At 38.4% G+C, this 16,661-nt stretch overlaps 1 protein-coding gene and 1 pseudogene across 1 annotated transcript in view; one reads left to right on the top strand and one right to left on the bottom strand.

Annotated features, from left to right (window-relative positions):
* Trip12 (thyroid hormone receptor interactor 12) overlaps nucleotides 1-16,661 on the top strand; it is a 117,592-nt gene that overhangs the window by 38,743 nt on the left and 62,188 nt on the right. The window contains exons 3-6 of the mRNA XM_028789583.1: nucleotides 7,249-7,374; nucleotides 8,702-9,357; nucleotides 9,445-9,504; nucleotides 15,491-15,589. Of these exons, the coding sequence (XP_028645416.1) occupies nucleotides 7,249-7,374; nucleotides 8,702-9,357; nucleotides 9,445-9,504; nucleotides 15,491-15,589 (941 nt within the window). The remainder of the gene's footprint in view (nucleotides 1-7,248; nucleotides 7,375-8,701; nucleotides 9,358-9,444; nucleotides 9,505-15,490; nucleotides 15,590-16,661) is intronic.
* On the bottom strand, nucleotides 925-1,080 carry LOC114640621 (annotated as a pseudogene).

Below are 16,661 nucleotides of genomic sequence, written 5' to 3'. Positions count from 1 at the left end.
TGTGTGTGTGTGTGTGTGTGTGTGTGTGTGTGTGTGTGTGTGTGTGTGTGTGTGTGTGTGTCTGTGTGTGTGTGTCTGTGTGTGTGTGTGTGTGTGTGTGTGTGTGTGTCTGTCTGTGTGTCTCTGTCTGTCTGTGTCTGAGGGTAACCATTGAAGGCAGAAGGTGGGTTTCAGATATTCAAAGTACTCATCTCCCCCCCCCCCCCCCGTCTTTCTTTCCCTCCCTTCCCCCTCTGTGTGTGAGTGCTTGTGTGTGTGTGTGTCTGTCTGTCTGTCTGTCTCTGTCTGTCTGTGTCTGAGGGTAACCATTGAAGGCAGAAGGAGGGTATCAGATCTTCAAAGTACCAGTGGTTGAGATATGGGTGGAAGGAACCTTTTGATCAGTGTGTCACCTCTCCAGCCCTCTCGCCCCTCCCCCACCCCCCATTTGATTTCTTTTCTTAGTTACATTGTTGTTTGAGAGGAGGGAAATTTTATGAGGACATTTTTTTTTTTTTCCCTGAGATAGGGTTTCTCTGTGTAGTCCTGGCTGTCCTGGAACTCACTCTGTAGACCAGGTTGTCCTCGAACTCAGAAATCCACCTGTCTCTGCCTCCCAAGTGCTGGGACCAAAGGCGTGCGCCACCACTTCCCGGCCCCACTTCCCGGCCCCACTTCCCGGCCCCACGCTTTCTTTTCAAACAGGGTTTTATTGTAGCCCATATTAATCTAAAGTTGCTATGTGCTAAAGATGACCATGCTCTACTTGTTCTTGGCTTGAGCAACTTTTTTTGTTTTGAAAGGTTCAAAATTTTATTACTGGACAGACACCCTAATTTAGACACAAGCAAGTCTCCAGGTTAAAAAATGTTGAATTCCATCTGGTAGGAATGATTGATGACCACAATTCAGTAAAAACCCTCAGTCTTACCACTGTGTGAATCTTTACAGACCCAGCTTTGTTCTCCTCCAGTGTCTTCTCTTAGAGTTGTACTTGATTTTGTTACCAGTTTACATCCAAATCCACTGAGGAATAGGACAATTTTGCTTTTGTTTCTTGGCCAGGTATCACTTGATTCTGAAAGTCTTATGAGAAGACATGGCGAGAAGCTGAGTCAGGCATAGTGTGCGTAATGGTAGAAGAAAGGAGAAGAGCCTTAGCAACTTTTAAAAGCAATTATGCTAGTATTGGCTGAATAAGTTGTAGTTAGTAGATTTAGTCAGCAGTAGTAAATATTACTGTTAAATTTACTCCACTTAGCTTGGAGTTTTATGAGTTTCCGCCTTCAACACTGAATTATAGTAGTGATAGATCTAATTTATCTTGTTTTGGGACTGAGAAACAAGATTTATGATGGTTGCCTTGGTTACTGCCAGAGAGAGGGTTGGAAATTGCAAATATTTGACTCTGTAGACCAGGCTGGCTTCTAACTCAGAGAATGGGGAGCCACAGCCAGGATTCATTTCATTCTCCACCTCCCCCCTACCCCCACCCCATCTTTCAAGACAGGTTTTCTTTCCATGACAATACTCATTCATCTGGGAACTCTGTAATCAGGATGGGTTGGAATTTACAGAGATCTGCATTGGTGTTTGAGGGTGTCACATTCTCTGGAATTAGAATTGCAGACAGTTGTGAGCTGCCGTGTGGTTTCTGGGAATTGAGTCCACGATCTCTGGATGAGCAGCCAGTGCTCTTAACCAACCACTCTGCCATCTCTCTCATCTCATGCCTTCTCTCCCCCCCTTCTCATTCTTCTGAGATCTCTATAGCACTAAATAGTAGTCCTTTTTTTCATTGTTGTGGTGTTTCTCTCTTTTTCCTTGGTACTGTGTAAAATATGTGAGTGAAACTAAGGTGAGCTATAAGGATCCAGGTTCTCGTTCTGATATTTGCTGGGCAGCATATGGAGTTCTCTACTTTTTTTCTCTACTATTGGCTGGTGACTGAAATTGATCTTTTGATTGCTGTTCATCTTTTAAAGGCAGACTTGAAGCTGGATATTCTGAAAAGCCTATATATGCTCTTGGTAGAGATAACTTGTGTGTTTTGGGGAAATTTCAGTAGAACAACTAAGTATATTGAATGCTTTGTTTTATGAGTCTGACCTCTTTGATGACAAAGACCAGACTGATAACTTGTCGTCTCATAATACTTGTTGAAATAGATTAGTAATTCTTAACTCTACCAGATGCAGATTTTCCTATCATCAGTCATTAGTCCATCATCCATTATGCTTTAGTTCCTCACCACACTCCCTACCACCAACTGGCTCTCTCTGTGTAGCCCTAGCTGGTTTCTAAATCAGATCTATCTCACTTGCTTCTGAGTGCTGGGATTAAAGGCAAGCGCCATAATACCTGGCTTACCCACTGCTTAAAAACATTAATATGTATTAGAATTTTGCAGAAATAAAAATAAGCAAAAAGAAAACCACTGCTAAGTAATATTTAAATAGATAAATGTTTGGCTACTGATGTTATGTTTGTTTACTCAGAGAGTTGAGGAGTCTGAGTATGGCAGTACAAAAGTAGATTTCAGTGCTTTAAGTAGGTTGTATGTAGTAGACAAATAAGTTCTGTTGCTTTATTTGCTTTTCTGGAAATTTGTAACATAAATCTATAAAACAAATATGGACTTCAAAAATAAGTATATTTTTCAGGTTATCTCACATTTTCAGGGTGCTTTTTTCTTTACCCATTTATTTTTATTATGTCTTTATTTACTAGTGAAACTATTTGCAGTATATACTGAGCAGTAGATGGTTCTCTGTTTTTAGTTTTGCAGTGCTGTGGATTGAAACTGTGGCTTTCATATGCTTGGCAAGCACTCTATTGCTGACCACACTCAGCCCCCATGACTGTGATTTCTGTATTGTGTGCTGACTCCTATCTTACACACATAAGATAACAGTAACACCATGGGCAGCATCACTGCTATCTAGAAAACATTTCCTGTCTGCTTTGGATTGTTTATTTATTGTCAATGATGTGTACATGTGTGCCTGTGTGTGTGCTTTGCTTTTCTGTCTGTCCGTCTGTCTCCGTCTGTCTCCGTGTGTGTGTGTGTGTGTGTGTGTGTGTGTGTGTGTGTGTGTGTGAGAGAGAGAGAGAGAGAGAGAGAGAGAGAGACAGAGACAGAAGGAACTATATAATTTTTAACTAGTCATTTACTTATTTTTTTTAAATATTAAGTGCAGTGTACTTGTTGACATGCTTTACCACCGATTAAAATCTCACTATGTAGACCAGGCTTGCTCTGTGTTTCTCTGCCTTGAGTTATTAGGGATGCACTAGCATGCTGGGCCTCAGAGCTTTTTTTCCCTCCTTAGCCATATGCTTAATGTTGTTGTCAATATAATGTGGAAATTATTTAATAGTTTTACTCAGATGTTTTGATGAGAGAGAAAAGAATTGATAATATGTGGAAAAACTACCAAAAAATTAATTCCAGGACCACTGGACTTTTATATTGTCAGAACCATAGTAAACTTAAAGGAATATGCTCCTATTTTTATAAAGAGATCATAAAGGAAGACCTTACATTATTTGAAGGTTATAATCCTTTCTTTTTTCTGTTGTGGTGCTGGGAATCAAACCCATGGCCTGAAGCATGTAATTTATTTGACCACTAAGCTATGCCTCAAGGTCCTGCAAAGCTGAAAATATGGACTGTCCTTTACATATCACCTTCTTTCTAAAACACATAGAATAATTTTCATGTAATTGTACAGTGACTTAAAACAATTTTCTTATTTAGTGTGTGGATGTGCCACAGTGCATGTGTTCATGTTTGAGGACAACTTCACTTTCCCCCATGTGAGTCCTAGGGGTATAGAACTCAGGTTGTCATACTTAGTTTTAAGTGCCAGTACCTACTGAGCTATCTTGCTATCCCTGTACAGCAGTTTTTAAAAATAGGTGTCATTCCTCAGTGAGATTAACATTAGCTAAAATAATATTAGGAAGGACCATTACATTGCTGGTTTAAGCCAGTTTTGTGAATTTTGGCTTTTTAATCTGATGGCATAGAATTTACATTTTTGTGATCTGATAATGAGAGTTTATATGCTGATTTTTGGTTCATTGAAGGTCTTAGTAAGGTCATGATGAATGCATTCTAATTTTTGCAATACAAAAATCTTTTCATGAGTTTTAATAAAAAACAGAGAATAATATTGTTAGAGTCTGAAAATCTAAAACAACCAAAACAGATAAAAGCAAGATAACAGATAATAAAGCAGGATCTTTATTTGAGTTAGGCAGCAAAAATTGTCCAGTCAGGGTCAGTAGCACAGAGTCAGTAGCTTACTGGATCTTTGAATGTTTGTCTTAGTATTTAAGCAGATGACAAAAAAATTATTGCACTTAGTCTGCTACTGATCTCAGTCATGGTCATAGAACAGACTTGGGAGCTGCAACCCCAGGCCAGAATGTCACAAGAGTTTTTAAGCCCAAACTCCACAAACATCTGGGCCAAGTTACAGTTAATTTTCCCACAAGTTATTTTTGTGATTTATTGGCGATATGTAACATTTTACTTATTTATATTTAATGTATTTAATTGTGTAGAGTGTTATATGTATATTGGAGCCAATGCATGAACTTGGGGAGGCTAGAGGTTGATGTTTATCCAAGACAGGGTTGGAATTAGCTCTCTAAAGCAGTCTGGCCTTGAATCAACACCTGGGATCACTTTCCAGGTGCCAGGACCATTGCCTGGCTCACTCTGTACATACTGCTGCTGTATTAATTTAGTTGTTTGTCTGCTTGTTTTTAAGATTGGGTCTCATTTTCCCTCTGGGTGGGCTGGACTCCCTAGGGAGAGAACCACCACACCTGCTGGAAAGTTTTCTTTATAAAGAATTTAAAGAAGAGATATCTTACTTTTTGAGACAGAGTCATGCTGAACCTGGAGCTCATGATTGGCTAGAATCTGGATTTTTCAGTCTCTGTTTCCCGGCCCATTCCATAATACTGTGTTTGCCAGGAATCTGTTTTTTGTGCTTGTGTAGCAATCATTTTACCAGCTAAACTACCTCCTCAGTCTGCTTGATAACATTTTCAGTGATTATTAGTCTTTGAATACTTGTTTCAGTTACCTACACCCACACCCCATTTTTATTTTTCACGGCAGTATTTGCATTGGCTGTCTTGGGATTTGCTTTGTAGACCAGGCTGGGAGAGATTCACCTGCTTCTGCTTAGGGAGTGCTGGGATTAAAGGCATGTGCCACCATACCTAACTTAATTATTATTAAAAGATGTTTAGTTTTGAATGAGTAGTTCATGCATGATTTTTTTTTTTTCATGCATGATTTTTTAATGATAAAATTTCTGAGGACAGCTCAACAGGGATCAGTTGTTTAAGCATGCTCTGAGTTCAGTTTTCATTACAAATAATAACAAAGTACACAACTATGAAAACAATATATAGTACCTGGATGATATAATGTATGAATATTATATTATTGCTATTAAATCCTGTTTCCTGAAAACATAATGTCATATCTCTCTTTTAAATACTTATAGAACAATTTGTAAAGTTAGGAAAAAAACCCAGGGCCTACTGCATAATCAGCCCAAGTTTTATATCAAGCTATAACCAAGTCAAGAGTTTTCTTCTTTTAGAAAAGCAACTGTCTTCAGTATTAATAATACTGTGCTCTCATTCTTTATTTTCATATGTTTTTATAAAGAACATGGGTACCAATTGTACTAGTTTTTGTTTTGTTTTTATTGTTTTGTTTTTCCTGAGGCTAGTTTCCCTGGTTTTCCTGAAACTCACTCTGTAGACCAGGCTGATCTCAAACTCAGATCTGCCTGCCTCTACTCATGAGTGCTGGGATTAAAGGTGTGTACCACCACTGCCAGGCTACTATCAGGTTTTTGGTAGATAATTATGTGGCTTTTTATTGAGTAAAATAAACCTTTGACTAAAGTTACACAAAAGATTTAACAGTTAACATTTTTTTTTGTTTGTTTTTCGAGACAAGGTTTCTCTGTATAGCCCTGGCTGTCCTGGAACTCACTCTGTAGACCAGGCTAGCCTCGAACTCAGAAATCCACCTGCCTCTGCCTTCCAAGTGCTGGGATTAAAGGCGTGCGCCACCACCGCCTGGCCTACATAATTTCTTCAAACTTTCTTTTTAAGATCAATGCTGCCATTGATAATTAAAATTTGTTGTAAATAAAATGTTGGTATATCTCTGGAGTTTTTTGAGCATGCACTAATGTTCTGTGGAAATTGTTAACTATCTCCAGGATGATGTATCTGTATATATGTACTTTCTGTTGATTAATTCTACCCTGATTTCATGTTGTTTTAGTTGCTATTTGATGACCACATTGATTTTTCTCTGCAAAACCAGGTTGAAAATGGGTTCATCCAGTTCTGTCTTTGTGTCCTTCCCTGACTTTTAATGTACAAATTGGAAACCATTATTTTGTGAATCACTAATTGCCTTTTTTCTACAAAGTTTCTTTTTTGTTTTATAGGTTCTTTCCCTATTCTTTGTGTTGGAGATTGAAACCAAGATCTTGTGCATGATAGCTAGGCATACACATTACTCACACATTGGTCTGCAAAGTTAAAACAAAAAACAGGTTCTCTCTGTGCTGGAGGTTGAAACCAAGATCTCTTGTCCATAACTAGGCACACACTCTACCACTTACTGGTCTGCATAACCAGCTATAATGTTTAAAAAATAGTCACCTATTTTTTTTATATAAAAAACTGTACATTTATGGGATATTTTGTAAATGTGTTAATATCTGTATACATTATGTAATGTTAAACTTTTATCAAGTTAAATATTCCTCTTATTTTCGTTCTCTAAAACATTCAAAGTCTCAGTTGTTGAAATATATAGTACATGTATGTCAGTCAACCTACACTGTGTTTTTAAAAGAAGTACATTTGCTCACTCTCTTGCTCCCTCCCCCCCCATGTGTGTGTGTGTGTGTGTGTGTGTGTGTGGGTGGGTGTAGGTGTGGTGTGAAAATACTAGAATTTCTGTAATGAAATTTAAAAAAATTGCTTAATTAAGCACAATATGCATTTTGGTAACTTATTTAGGAATCTTAACCTTTGGGTATAGAGGTGGTTGGTTATAAGACAAAATTATCTGATAGGATCACAATTTAATATTTGGAAGACTTGTAGGTCAACTGATTTGGGAGGCTTTTTAATGTAAAAATATTTCACTTTCGATACTGCATTTGCATCTCAGTGTCCTGATAGATTTCTGTTTTGATTTTCTGCTGACAGGTCACATTTAGGGCAGGCAAAACGTAAGGGATATATCCCTCCTGAGAGTAGAAAATCTAATTTTAAGGCACCCAAAGTGCAATCTAATACTACTTCTGAACTGTCAAGGGGACACCTTTCTAAAAGGTAAATTTTCATATTGCTTATACAATTTCAAGGAAGACTTAAATTGGATTTGAATTATTTCATAATATTAAAGCTTATGTGAAGTTATCTCATGTTACTACAATTTTCTTCTCTGCATTTTATTCACTTTTCAGTGGTATTGCTAATACCTACCTTAGGTGATGAAAGTTTTTACTTATTTAGGAGTGATGAGGTTCCTCAACCGTGATAAGCATTCACAAAACCCACTCTCTCTGTGTGTGTGTGTGTGTGTACGTACTTACGTACATGAATGCCACTGCCCACAGAGGCCAGAAGAGGGCATTGGATTCCCTGTAACTGGAGTTAGAGGTAGTTGTAAGCCACCTGGTATAGGTTTTGGGAACTGAGCTTAAGTTCTATGGAAGAGTAACAGTTGCTCTTAAATGCTTTTCCCACAGTTGTCAGAATTTCAGGTTTAACATTTTCTTTAGTGCTGATTGCCAGAACCTGTTTAAATCAGTATTATTGTTGTTAGTCCATGTCAGTATTTTTTTTTAAAAGTTATGTATATAATATATATATATATATGTGTGTGTGTGTGTGTGTGTGTGTGCATATGTTTATATATGTGGGTGCTAGAGGAGACCAGAAAGAGGGCTTTGGGTTCCCTAGAGCTAGAGTTACTCATGGTTGTGAGCTACCATGTGGGTGCTGAGAATTGAACCCTGGTCCTCAGCAAAAGCATCAAGTACTCTTAAGCCACTTTCCAGATATCTCTGATTGGTAGGAGGTTTTGAAAGGGGTGTTACTATAAAGATTGCTTTACAAGATGATGTCTAACCTTTCAGAAAATGCTTATTTCTTCTGTACATTGAAAAAACATTGGTCTTTAGAATAGAGATTCAGAATTCAAGCTCAGTAGTTCTGAACCACTAAATACTTGTTTTTCTTAAAACAATAGCATCTTTTGATTAGGAGTGTTAGTGTCAGTAATGTTTGGATAAAAGAGTACTCTCACTTTGATCTGTGCATGGTGGTAGAAGCCTAAAATCCCAGCACATGGGAAGTAGAGGCAGGAGGACCAGTATTCAAAGAGTGTCTTAGCTAAAAACCTTTCTATAGACCATTCTGGGTTATAAGAGATATGCCATCTCCCTCCCCACTCCCATAAGAACAAAGTACATTTAAAAATCATAGCACTTTCCTCTATTTGAAAATGTTAATGGTGGACTTTTGAGGCTTTGTCCTACCTACCACCTTTTCCCTCAAAGGTCCAGAGATTTAAGGGAGTTGGGAACCTAAGTGTTAGAAGACAGGTTTACTCATGACAGGCTATGGCTAACTCTTTTCTTATCTGACCTCTTAGAAGCTGCAGTTCATCATCTGCTGTCATAGTTCCACAACCAGAGGATCCAGACAGAGCCAATACTTCAGAAAGGCAGAAAACGGGGCAGGTGCCTAAAAAAGACAATTCTCGAGGAGTGAAACGCAGTGCTAGTCCAGACTACAACAGGACCAATTCTCCTAGCTCTGCGAAAAAACCCAGAGCATTTCAACATATTGAGTCTCTCTCAGAAACCAATAAGCCACATAATAAGTCAAAGAAGAGACATTTAGACCAGGAGCAACAACTGAAATCTGCACAATTGCCGTCAACAAGTAAGGCTCACACCAGAAAGAGTGTGGCTGCTGGCAGTTCACGGAGTCAGAAAAGAAAGAGGACAGAGAGTTCTTGTGTTAAGAGTGGTTCTGGGTCCGAATCAACTGGTGCCGAAGAGAGATCTGCAAAACCTACCAAGCTGGCTTCAAAATCAGCCACCTCAGCCAAAGCTGGGTGTAGCACCATCACTGATTCTTCTTCTGCTGCCTCTACTTCCTCCTCATCTTCAGCTGTAGCCTCGGCCTCTTCTACTGTACCAGCAGGTGCCAGGGTGAAACAAGGAAAAGACCAGAACAAGGCCAGGCGATCCCGTTCAGCATCCAGCCCTAGTCCCAGAAGAAGTAGCAGGGAAAAGGAACAGAGTAAAACTGGTGGCTCTTCAAAATTTGATTGGGCTGCTCGATTCAGCCCCAAAGTTAGCCTACCTAAAACAAAACTGTCTCTTCCAGGGTCTTCTAAGTCAGAGACATCAAAACCTGGACCTTCTGGATTACAGGCCAAATTAGCAAGTAAGTTTATGGGAAGATCTTTGTTTACTGAAAGAATATCTTTTGGTTGGTCAAGAGTGATTTTGCTTTCAAGTCAGCTTTATTTTTTTTGTCTCAGATTTATTTATTTTATTTATTTATATCTCCATATAACAGTACATGTTAGTTGAAACACAAGCTAAATTTGTAGAGACAGATAAGAAATGTCTTTTACTTCTAAGCAATCATATTTCAGTGTCTATATGTTTGTCTTTGTAGTATCTGCTATTCAGTTATTTTCTAATGTCAACACTGGGAAAGTACTAGATTTTAAAAGCAATATTTTATGACTTTTAAGGTGTGTTTAAAAGATGATTACTTCATACATTCCACATACTTCTGGGTACTTAATTTAATGGAAAGAATATTGTCCTCTTGAAGCTTGTAGAAAAGTAGAAACAATACATCCAAGCAAAAGACATGGGGAGTAAGCATAGTGCTGTATGCTTTCATCTTTGAACTATCCTCGGAGATGGAGACACACACACACACACACACACACACACACACACACACACCACAACACACCCTCTACCTTCCCTTCTTCAGGAGACTTTCTCCTTAAAACTGATGAGAACAGAAGATGCTAACCGTCTAACTACTCATATTGTATGGTCGAAGCTGTTCCTCCCTGTTCTGTTGTAAGAATATAGAAAAGATAAAGAGACTGAGAGAACAGTGAGCTACATCCTTTTCACTTTTTTTGGGTTGTTGGGGGTTGTTTTGAAATAAGGTTTTTCTGTGTATCCTTGACTGTCCTGGAACTCTCTCTGTAGCCCAGACTGGCCTCAAATTCCTAGAGATTGCCTGCCTCTGCCTTCTGAGTGCTGAGACCTAAGGCATGCACCACCACTTCTTGGCCCCCCTTTTTTTTCATAGTTAATAACAAGTCTAAAGGTTTTATTTTCTTTGTGTTCTTAAATTCTTGACTGAGAGTCTCAGCATGTTGCTCAAAGTACTTTCAAGTAGTGTGATCTTCATATAAGCCAGGGATTACAAGTATATAGCAGTACCTTGGAAGCAGGCAATTTTCTCTTTTGAATTCTTTTTTTTTTCTTTCTTTCTTTATCTCTTGAATTCTTTAAGAGACTGGCTTGATAGACAGACCTACGGTATTTCTTGATTATTGAAAACCTTTGAGTGGTTGCTGCTAGCATTATTTAAAAAAATTACATTTGTTTGTGTTTGTTGTGTATATGTCTATGGGTACACACATGCTGTGGTACATATGTGGAGGTCTGAAGACACTGATTCTCTACTTCTACCACATGGGTCCTGGAGATGGAATTCAGGTCATCACACCTAGTGGCAAGTGCCTTTCACTGACATTCTTGTTCAACAACTTTAGCTAATGTTGAATCAGCCTAACTTAAAATAGAGTCAACTAAGATGTTAACTCTGTTTAGCACTAAATCCTTAGCTATGTATATACATGTACCTGGGCATGTGCTATGGTGTTTGCGGAGGCCAGAGGACAACTTGTTCTCTGCTACTTTGGGTTATGGTGTCTTTATATTTGTCAGTGAGTAAGCTCGTTATCTGCTTAACATGACTATTTTTTTTTGTTTGTTTACATATATCACATGATTGTTGGAAAGGTGCCATCATTTAAAGTGGTGCAGGTTATGGATTGAGGTTTGCAAGTTTTAATAGTTTGCAGTCAAAAGGAAATGAAAGACTTGCTCATACCTCGACCTCTCCATGCCCAGGTTTTCTTGACAGTTGGAGATACTGATGTCAGGTCCTATCCCTGACTTGAACTGAAGTAACAGCATATGGCTTTCTTTGGGGTTACACTACACAGCCATGTAGTTTCCATCGCCAGTGAGTTGGATTCGGCTTATATTATAACATTACAGATGATTCATATTCTCCCTTCTCAATTCTTCACTCAAGTTACTTATCTGATTCTGTTCTTATTTCTTAAGGTAGTTTCATGGCCAAGTGATGATGACATACAGTAAATACTACAGGGTTATGTCTTCAACCTCTTCTCATGGATTGGCTTTCCTTTTTCATTTCTTATGAGACAGGGTCTCTATACAAGTAAGGTAGCTTATTCTGTATCCCAGGCTTGAACTCTTAATAATTTATTTTTATTTTGTGTGCATTTGTGTTTTGCCCGCATGTATGCTTTTGTGAGAGTGTTGTATCTTGGAGTTACAGGCAGTTGTGAGCTTCCATTTGGGTGCTGGGAATTGAACCGGAGTCCTCTGGAAGAACAGTTAGTGGTCTTAACTGCTGAGCCATCTCTCCAACCTCCCAGGCTTGAACTCTTGATTTTCTTGCTTGAGCCTCTAAAATGTAGAAATTATAGGCATTCAACACTATGCCCGCTCAGCTTTCTTTTCTTAACAGACAACACTTAAAAACTTAATGTATTTGTGTGTTTTGCCCGCACCTATGTCTTTTTACCATGTGCATGCAGTTGGTTCCCTCTTAGGCAGAAAGAGGGTTTTGGATTCCCTGGAACTGGAATATATAGACTGTTGTCAGCTGCCATTGGGTACTGGAAATCAAATCAGGGATGTGTGAAAGAACAACTAACTACTCTTAAGGAAGGGATAGTTTCTAGAGCCGATTATGGTGGTACACACCTTCAATCCCAACTCACTTGAGGCAGAGGCAAAAGCTGTCAAGAGTTTGAAGCCAGTAAGGTGATACCTAGTAAGTTTCTATTTCAAGAAAAGGAAGAAAAGGGGAGAGGGAGGCAGAGGAAGGAAAAGGAAAGGGTTAATTTTAATAGGTATATATTACTTACATAAAGTGGGTTTCATCAACTCTTCATAAATGCATGTAATTTAATCATATCTATTTCTTTTGTTTCCTTCTTAAAAATCCCTTTACTTCCTCAACTTAAATGTTGTGTGCCTCTGTATGTGTGAGTAAATTTAACCAGGGCCACTTACAGGATCATAGCACTGAGCACTGAAGAGATGCTTATCTCACCAAATACTTCCACCAGTCTGTGAGCATAAACATAGTTATTTAGAAGGAAATATGATAAGCCCACCTTGTGTATTTAGCAATACACATAAAATAGCAGCAATAGCTTTCCAAGTAGAGTTTATACCACCCCAACCCTCTACAGTAACAAATGTGAACTCTCTTGTGGATCATCAAATTTGATCAGAAAGCAGTTGGCTACCTATTTCACAGACATGTTATTATTTTATCAGTTGGCTCATTTTGCCTTAAGATCCACAGCTGAATGACATCTCTCAACAGTCTTAGAACACTTACCACCAGCACTGTGAGGGCTAGGTAGTAAAAAGAGGAACTTTTAAGCCCAGTGCTAGCTTCTTTTTATCTATATCCTTTTTTCTAGGATTATCTAATTTTGCAATTGCTTGTTTTTTGGTGGATTTCATGGACCTTTATGACCATTGTGTAGTGAGAGAGCACAGACTTTTTTAAAATGGAGTTTTCTTGATTCCAAGAGTTCTGTCATTTCATTGGCTCATGAACAAATAAATTATTCTATTAAACTTGCTTTACATTATCATTTATATTCTAGACTTCATTTTACAATGTCACTTTGTTTTTTGCAGTGTCACTTTCTCAGACTGTTGCATGTGTTGTATGCTTTCTTAATTTCATTGCTACTACTTGTTCTAATTTCTAATTATAGCCTAAGCTATTGAAATAAGAGAAGGAACCGATAACTTTTTAAAAAAGCATCTAGCAAGTACTGGTTATTATATTAGTTGTATATGATTTAAGAAACAATGTAATAGTGGTTTAGAGTAGTTATGCAGGAATTTTATTCTAGGATGTTAGAACAACTTTCTTGAGCACTTTATATACTTTATACATTTAAAGTGGGAGATAGATAATTAGAATTTGAAGATAGTTTATTTTGACTTTGAAACCCTTGCTTTCTTTACTGTTTTTTCCTGCCCTCCGCCTCTTCCTCTACCTTGTTAGCTTACATGTTATACTAATAAAAAATAGATTTGATAATTTTAAGACCCTCGAGAAATAAAAATTAGTGATAACTACCTTCTGAATCAGAGGATTCATATTATGTCATTGGCCGTATATTTGCTGTTATGGTTTTTTGAAACAGGGTCTCTCTACATAGCTTAAGTGTCCTGGAACTCAGTATTTAGACCAGGCTTCCCTCAAACTTAAAGATCTGACTGTTTCTGCCTCCTAAGTGCTGGGATTAAAGTATGTGACACAATGCCCTGCTGCCTTGATTTTTGGTTTAAAAATAAAAAGTTTCAGAACAAAAAACTAGCCAATATTTACTGTGCTTTTGCTTGATAGTCAAGAATCATCTCATTTGTCTATGTTCTATGCAAGTAGTATCCTGAGATTACAGGTAGAACATGGAGTGAATTGATGATTTAGTTTCTGTCCAAAGTCATAAAACAAAGAAGTCATAGTGCTGAGATTCAAGCCCAGGCCATTCTGAAATTGGTCTTAAAGTGAAAATGCATAGCAATGAAGAGATGAACAGAAAGGATCTGTTACTGGTTTCGAAATATTAAATGTTTTGTGAGAGAAGGTCCACAGTACAGATCAACAGTTCAGATTTGAATCCTACTTCTGTTTTCAGCAGGTGATGATTGCTGGAAGATTTATAAAATTTATTGTGAAATGAGCATAATACTTAAAGAGTAAATGCATATCTGCAGAGACTTACTTGATTGACATAAGTCCCTGTTGTGTTGCTATCACGGAATGTAGGAAGCACAACTGAAAGTAATTACTTTCAGCAAATGGAGCAGTGCTTTGACCATTGTGCAAATTATGTGTGTGTTTATAGAATGCACAAGGAGCAGGTGAGCATGAGTCTGTGGAGGTGAGAAGGCTGTGGAACTGGAAGGTTCAGGTGGTTGTGATCTGCCATTGAATGTTGGGAATCTGGATTTTGGGCATCCGGATTTTGGGCACAGCTTTCTTAATTGCTGAGTCATCTCTCCAGTTCCCTTGATATCTAGAATTATTTTTCAGGTCATTCTTGCCCAGTCCCTTTATTAGTGATTTTAAGAACTCAAGAGTAACCAAGACATGGTAGTGGTAGTGCACTCTTTTAATGTCAGCACTTGAGAGACAAGGCAAATATCAGACTAGCTGGATCCTGTTGTTGTAGCCTCTCCACCTCCTACCCAGTAGAGAATTTCCACCTTAAACAAATTGACATATCTAAAACTTAAAACTTGAAAATAAACGTAAAAATAAATGGAAGAGCCAGGTGGTGGCCCATGCGTTTAGTCTCCAGCACTTGGGAGGCAGAGGCAGATAGGTCTCTTGAGTTTGAAAAGAGAGAGATAATCAAGACCAGGTACATATTTGTTCCCTGGAAAAGCTCACATTCATTTAACATGCATGGTCAGTCTAGTAGTATTCACAGAACCTATCATTGTTGGCTTGGAGTCTTTTCACTATTGACGTTCTTTGATTAAATAGAGCCTATTACCCAGTATACTATCAAACATTGTATCATTGAAAAGAAGAGGGGTAGATAGATGCTATCATGGCTTTTTTATTTAAAAATAATGAAAACATTCTTGGTTATTAGAACTTGAGTAGTAACTATTGCTATAAAGGCATTAGGTAGCTTTTAGAGTAAATGTAAAGTATACTGGGTTGATTTCTATTTAGGATCTAAATATTGTACATTCCACTAATCTTTAGTTAGTTCCATGCTCATGGAATGGCGTAAATGTTTTGCGCTCTCTCTGATGTTTTTGATTTAGCTTTATGTAAAGTAGTCAAAAATAGGGGTAGTGTAAAGTTTATAGGACTAAATTCTTGAAGTTCAGAATATATACCAGGGACATCTCAGAAGCTGGAGGGAAAGGCTGGACTGCTACTGTAAGGTAAGGGTAGGGCTGAGTGATTGTGCTGATCCTTAAAAATTGAGGAAAGAACTGATAGGCTTTTAAAAAGCAAGGGTTCCTGGAGATTTAATTCACAATAACTTAGAACATTTAACTTTTCTATTTCCCATGTATAGGTTTAAGAAAGTCTACCAAGAAGCGCAGTGAGTCCCCACCTGCTGAGCTCCCCAGTTTGAGGAGGAGCACACGCCAAAAGACCACGGGCTCCTGTGCTAGTACCAGGTAATTAATTTAGTATTTTTGAGCCTATAGTTTTTATTTCAGTTTTGGTCAAAATCTTTCTGTACTTCTTAACATTACTCTTCTTACTTCTGTACTTCTTAACATTCCTCAACCCATTTCCCCCATCCCTGCCACCCCCCTTTTTTTTTACTTCTCCATACTTCCATTTCCTCCTTTCCTTCCCTTCCATTGTTTATGACAGGATCTTGGTTTGTGTCCTAAGTAGCATGGTACTTTTAATCTTTGCTTGTCTCATTCTCTCAAGTGATGAGATTACAGGGGTATGCTCCACATCCAGCCCAGTTAATTTATAGCAATGCAATTTATACATTAAACAAAACTAATGAAATAACTTGACATAACTTTGTGCAAAATTTTAATTAACCCCCCCCCCCTTTGTCCCTTTAGATAGAGTTTCTTTGTGTAGCTCTGGCTGACCTGAAAATCACTGTAGGGCAGGCTGGTCTGGAAGTCACAGAGATCCACCTGCCTCTGGAGTGCTGGGATTAAAGACACACATCACCATTCCTGGCTAAAACAAAAAACCCAAAATACCACTTTTTCTAAGTGAGTCAATGCAACAGATATATTCCATGATTCTAGTAGTATCTATGATTCCTATTGTACTAATATCAGTAGAATTAAAGAGTAAACTCAGCTAAGTGTGGTTGGGCTAAGTAATCCTAAAGCTTGGAGGAAGAGGCAAATTACATCTTGGTATACATAGTTAGTTCCAGGACAGGCCTAGTGATGCCTCCTGGCACTCTGGTGGTCGATTTATATTGTAGTTATAATTTTGAACAGGTCCCAGGTGTGGAATGCACACCTTTAATCCCAGCAGATGTATCTCTGTGAGTTTGAGGCCAGCCTGATCTACAAAGAGAATTCTAGGATACCCCAGACTGTTCACACAGAGAAACCCTGCCCCCAGCCCTTACCCCCAATCCCATGCTCTGTCTCCCACACATATTTTCTTTCTTCCTTTCTTCCTTTCTTCTTCCCTCCCTCCCTCCCTCCCTCCCTCCCTCCCTCCTTCCCTCCCTCCCTCCCTCCCTCCTTCCCTCC

The sequence above is a fragment of the Grammomys surdaster genome, unplaced genomic scaffold (assembly GCF_004785775.1).
Source record: "Grammomys surdaster isolate TR1022 unplaced genomic scaffold, NIH_TR_1.0 125846, whole genome shotgun sequence".
In the NCBI taxonomy this organism is placed as follows: Eukaryota; Metazoa; Chordata; class Mammalia; order Rodentia; family Muridae; genus Grammomys; species Grammomys surdaster.
The sequence above is the reverse complement of the archived record's forward strand: the minus strand, read 5'-3'. Positions and strand labels throughout refer to the sequence as shown.